This window comes from Megalops cyprinoides, chromosome 1, assembly GCF_013368585.1.
Source record: "Megalops cyprinoides isolate fMegCyp1 chromosome 1, fMegCyp1.pri, whole genome shotgun sequence".
In the NCBI taxonomy this organism is placed as follows: Eukaryota; Metazoa; Chordata; class Actinopteri; order Elopiformes; family Megalopidae; genus Megalops; species Megalops cyprinoides.
In genome coordinates, this window is record NC_050583.1 from 43764033 (window position 1) to 43767387 (window position 3355).

Consider the following 3355-nt stretch of genomic DNA (forward strand, 5'->3'; position numbering starts at 1 on the left):
TGAGTTTAGGCTACACTGGTCCTTTGCGGCACTCCTATATGGTCAATAAATTAATGCAATTTTGTAAAAACCCATAAAATTAAAACCAATGAAATACCTGACATCTGGACAGTGCAGTCCCGATGAAAATACAATACAGTAAATGATTACAGTTGTAGAAAACGGAAACATTCGTTCTCTTTCGGAATATAAGCAGGTTTTTTTAAACTAAAATTGAACTCAGGTAGTGTTGGTTATTTTTCAGAAATACGAGAATCATATACTGCAGCCAAAAGCCACAAGAATCACTGTATACATTGTAACTAAGCGAAATGAATGTCTTCTTTATTTGATTGCCTTAGAGTTAGAACTGCAAATGTTGTAAATCTATTGTACAAAGTGTGCTAGTGAATAGGTCGAAGTCCTCTTCAGAAAAATCTACCGGACTGTCGAGCGAGCTTTGCAGACTTGGCGACAAGGCGTCAGAAATCTGTAGGCAGGAGTCGGTAGGAAAGAAATTCAAATCCGGGAGAGAGGAGGCATTATGCGTCTCTGAAAACGAGTGCTCTGGGCCAGATGTACCGCCTTCGCCCATTGTAGGAAGGTTATCTACAGTGGGCGGTTGATACAGGCGGGATCTCACAGATTTATAGGGAGCAGATGCACGCTTCTGGCTGGTTGGTTGTGTCTTCTCGGGCGTGGGCTGGTTATTGTCACTGCTGTTTGTGTAGGACGAAGTTTCATTTTCTGAGGCTGCAGAGCCCGGCGGCTCTGCGAGTGGACTCGAAAAGGGGGATGCAGCATCGCTCCCTTCCACGGGATCAAATCCACTACCATCGCCTTCCTGGCCCTCCTTATGATGTGTAGTCTGTCGCTTGTGCTTCATCCTCCGGTTCTGGAACCACACTTTAACCTGTCGCTCGGTTAGATCCAACAATGCCGCGATTTCTACCCGGCGAGGACGGCATAGATATTTGTTGAAATGAAATTCCTTCTCTAGCTCCAAAAGCTGCGTATTTGTATAGGCTGTCCTTAACCGTCGAGAGCTGCTGCCATTGTCCAGACCATTCTGCGCCTCTGCAATGCAAACAGAACCAAATTAAATCAAAATTAGAATCAAAATGCTAAAATAAAGGTCGCAAATGCCCATTCCTTTTATTCCACATAGAAATGCATTTTTTCAAACTGTGCGAATTTGGATATCCAAGACGCGTTCTTTTGAATGGACGCAAAAACAGTATTCGTTTCTGTCAACAGATTCTGCCATTTGCTTTCCATAGTGCATACTGTCACCCTCCTTTCCCTATGTTTTTTTAATAACACTGTTTTCGCATTAACCTATATACTAACGTCCGGCATGGCAACTCCATGCCTTAAAGTAACAGAGGTCATAAATTAAGACACAAATGACTCTAAACGCAATTAAATGTGCACTTTTCAGTTACAAGGTGCGTCTGCCGCGAAGTCATTCATCAACATGCATGACTTCGCATCCTGTTTTACACATACATGGTCTTTAAATCATGAAGACCTTTTATACAACAAAATCACATTTGATATTTGTATGTGCTTATTTAATGTTACACCTAATGAGGTGAATAATTGTGATTAAATTACATTTTGCATGTATATAAGAGCACATATTTACATATAACAGCAATAGTTAGCCCATGTAAGGAAATTATTTGCATATCCACATATGCATATATGCTACGCCTAGTAATGCCTTCCCTGGTATTTACGATGTAGGGCAAACAAAATATTGCGCTATTGAAAACAACACAAGAAAATGATGAAAAGTATAGGCTACACTGCACGGGCACGTTTTCGGGGTTTTAAAAGAAAAAAAGAAACACCTTAGGAGCCACATTTGTAGATCTAAATTATTATGTATAATAGTTCTATAAAACGCCAAGTAACACAGCCAAAAAGGTATAATAACTGATATATCCAAATGTAATTCGTGTGCTGACCTGTCGGAGACTCCAGCCCCGAAGCAGAAAATCTGGATGAAGCAGAAGTGGGGGAGGAGGTGGTTGCATTTCCCGATTGCTGGCTCTTCTTTGAGGATTTCTTCTCCTTCATCCATGGGAACTCGGGTGCCGGCGGGCCGTTGTTCGTTGGCGGAGCTGGGCCCTGGTGTGCCGGTGTCCGGAGCAAGAGGCCATTTGAAACTCGTTTTTGGCTCCTCGGTCGCGCCTGGCTGCAGGGATTCAGGCTGGGGATGGTGTGCTCAAAAGGAGGAGGAATTAATGTCGAGTCCTTGATTGATGAAGTTTGAAATGACTCCAGGACAGCGGGAAAAGACGTCAGGCACTCTGCGAGGGATGGCTGGCTGTTTATAAACCCAGTCTCCCTCTCAAATTCAAAATTCATCGCTTCTCTTGATCAGAAAGCAGGCGGGGTATCAAAACAATCAAAGGAAATAAAAAGAGGAATTGCCCCGCAACTGTGTATTTGCAGGCTTTAATAATTGTGTATAATAGTGATATTACTAGCGTATGGGGACCTTGGTCTTCTAAACTGAAGACTAGGGCGAAATTGCATCCAATTCCTGGTCACATGATCAAAATTGGCCAATGGTAATTCGGGGCCTGGTGGAGAAGGAACGCATTATTTTCTCCAATTGATCCAAAAAACACTGGATAGTGATTCTTTTCTGCTGGTAACGGGGTAATCTTTTCAGTTAAAAAGGCTTTAGGTGGCAATGTGTCTCAAAGGCCATATCATGCAGGAGGCTGTGTGTGGTACTTCATTCCAAACAATGGGGGCTCGTTTGCTATGTTTCTCGACAACGTTCTGTAATTTAGCACCTATATGTGATCGTAAAGAGCACAGAGACAATATGGCAAACAGGGCATTTATGAGGGCAGGTCATTAATCTTGAAAGTTCTGACAAGAAGATCAGCCAGTCAAAGTATAAAGAACTTTCTTCCCCTGACCTAGTGTCAGTCCCTTCAAGCTAGAAGTTGAGATCTGTCTGCAAAAATGTGAGCAGTGGTTCCATGTCAGTAGAGCGTTTTTGATACTTTGATATATGCTGTGACTTTGGTCTCCGAGACGGAATCCGACATTGGGCAGTGCACGAAGACCCACACTAGTGTAAGTGCTTTAGATCAATATTTTCAACTAAATTCGCGTCACTCTTTATTTTTATTGTGGCTTTTCTTTACCACTGTGTAAATGACGATTGCACGTTCAAAATTGTGCAAATAACAGAACTGCTACTGGCCTGCCTACCACTGGGCCTTAAACTGCTCTACATTTTCTCTCAGTGAAAAAATGTAGGGTTTGTTTACAGTAGAGACGGCCAGAAGGGTCATTCCGAGGTCCCATTTTCAGCTGGGAATCCCTGTTTCCAGACGCAGGGATATCT

General features: G+C 42.7%; 1 protein-coding gene across 1 annotated transcript; it reads right to left on the reverse strand.

Moving 5' to 3' along the window:
• Positions 1-343: 343 nt before the first annotated feature.
• On the reverse strand, positions 344-2739 carry LOC118775148 (homeobox protein Hox-B2a-like). The gene is made up of 2 exons (XM_036524898.1): positions 1953-2739; positions 344-1056 (listed from the first exon to the last, which is right to left on the reverse strand). The coding sequence occupies exons 1-2, from the start codon at positions 2353-2355 to the stop codon at positions 344-346; spliced, it is 1116 nt and encodes a 371-aa protein (XP_036380791.1). The 5' UTR covers positions 2356-2739.
• Between the last annotated feature and the right edge of the window lie 616 nt (positions 2740-3355).

Bases quoted from the DNA above. Each gene is read 5' to 3' on its own strand.
- LOC118775148 (XM_036524898.1), bottom strand. From the start codon at position 2,355: ATGAATTTTGAATTTGAGAGGGAGACTGGGTTTATAAACAGCCAGCCA. The intron at 1,057-1,952 runs GTCAGCACACGA...TTTGCATTGCAG, and splicing joins GGGGCTGGAGTCTCCGACAG to AGGCGCAGAATGGTCTGGAC.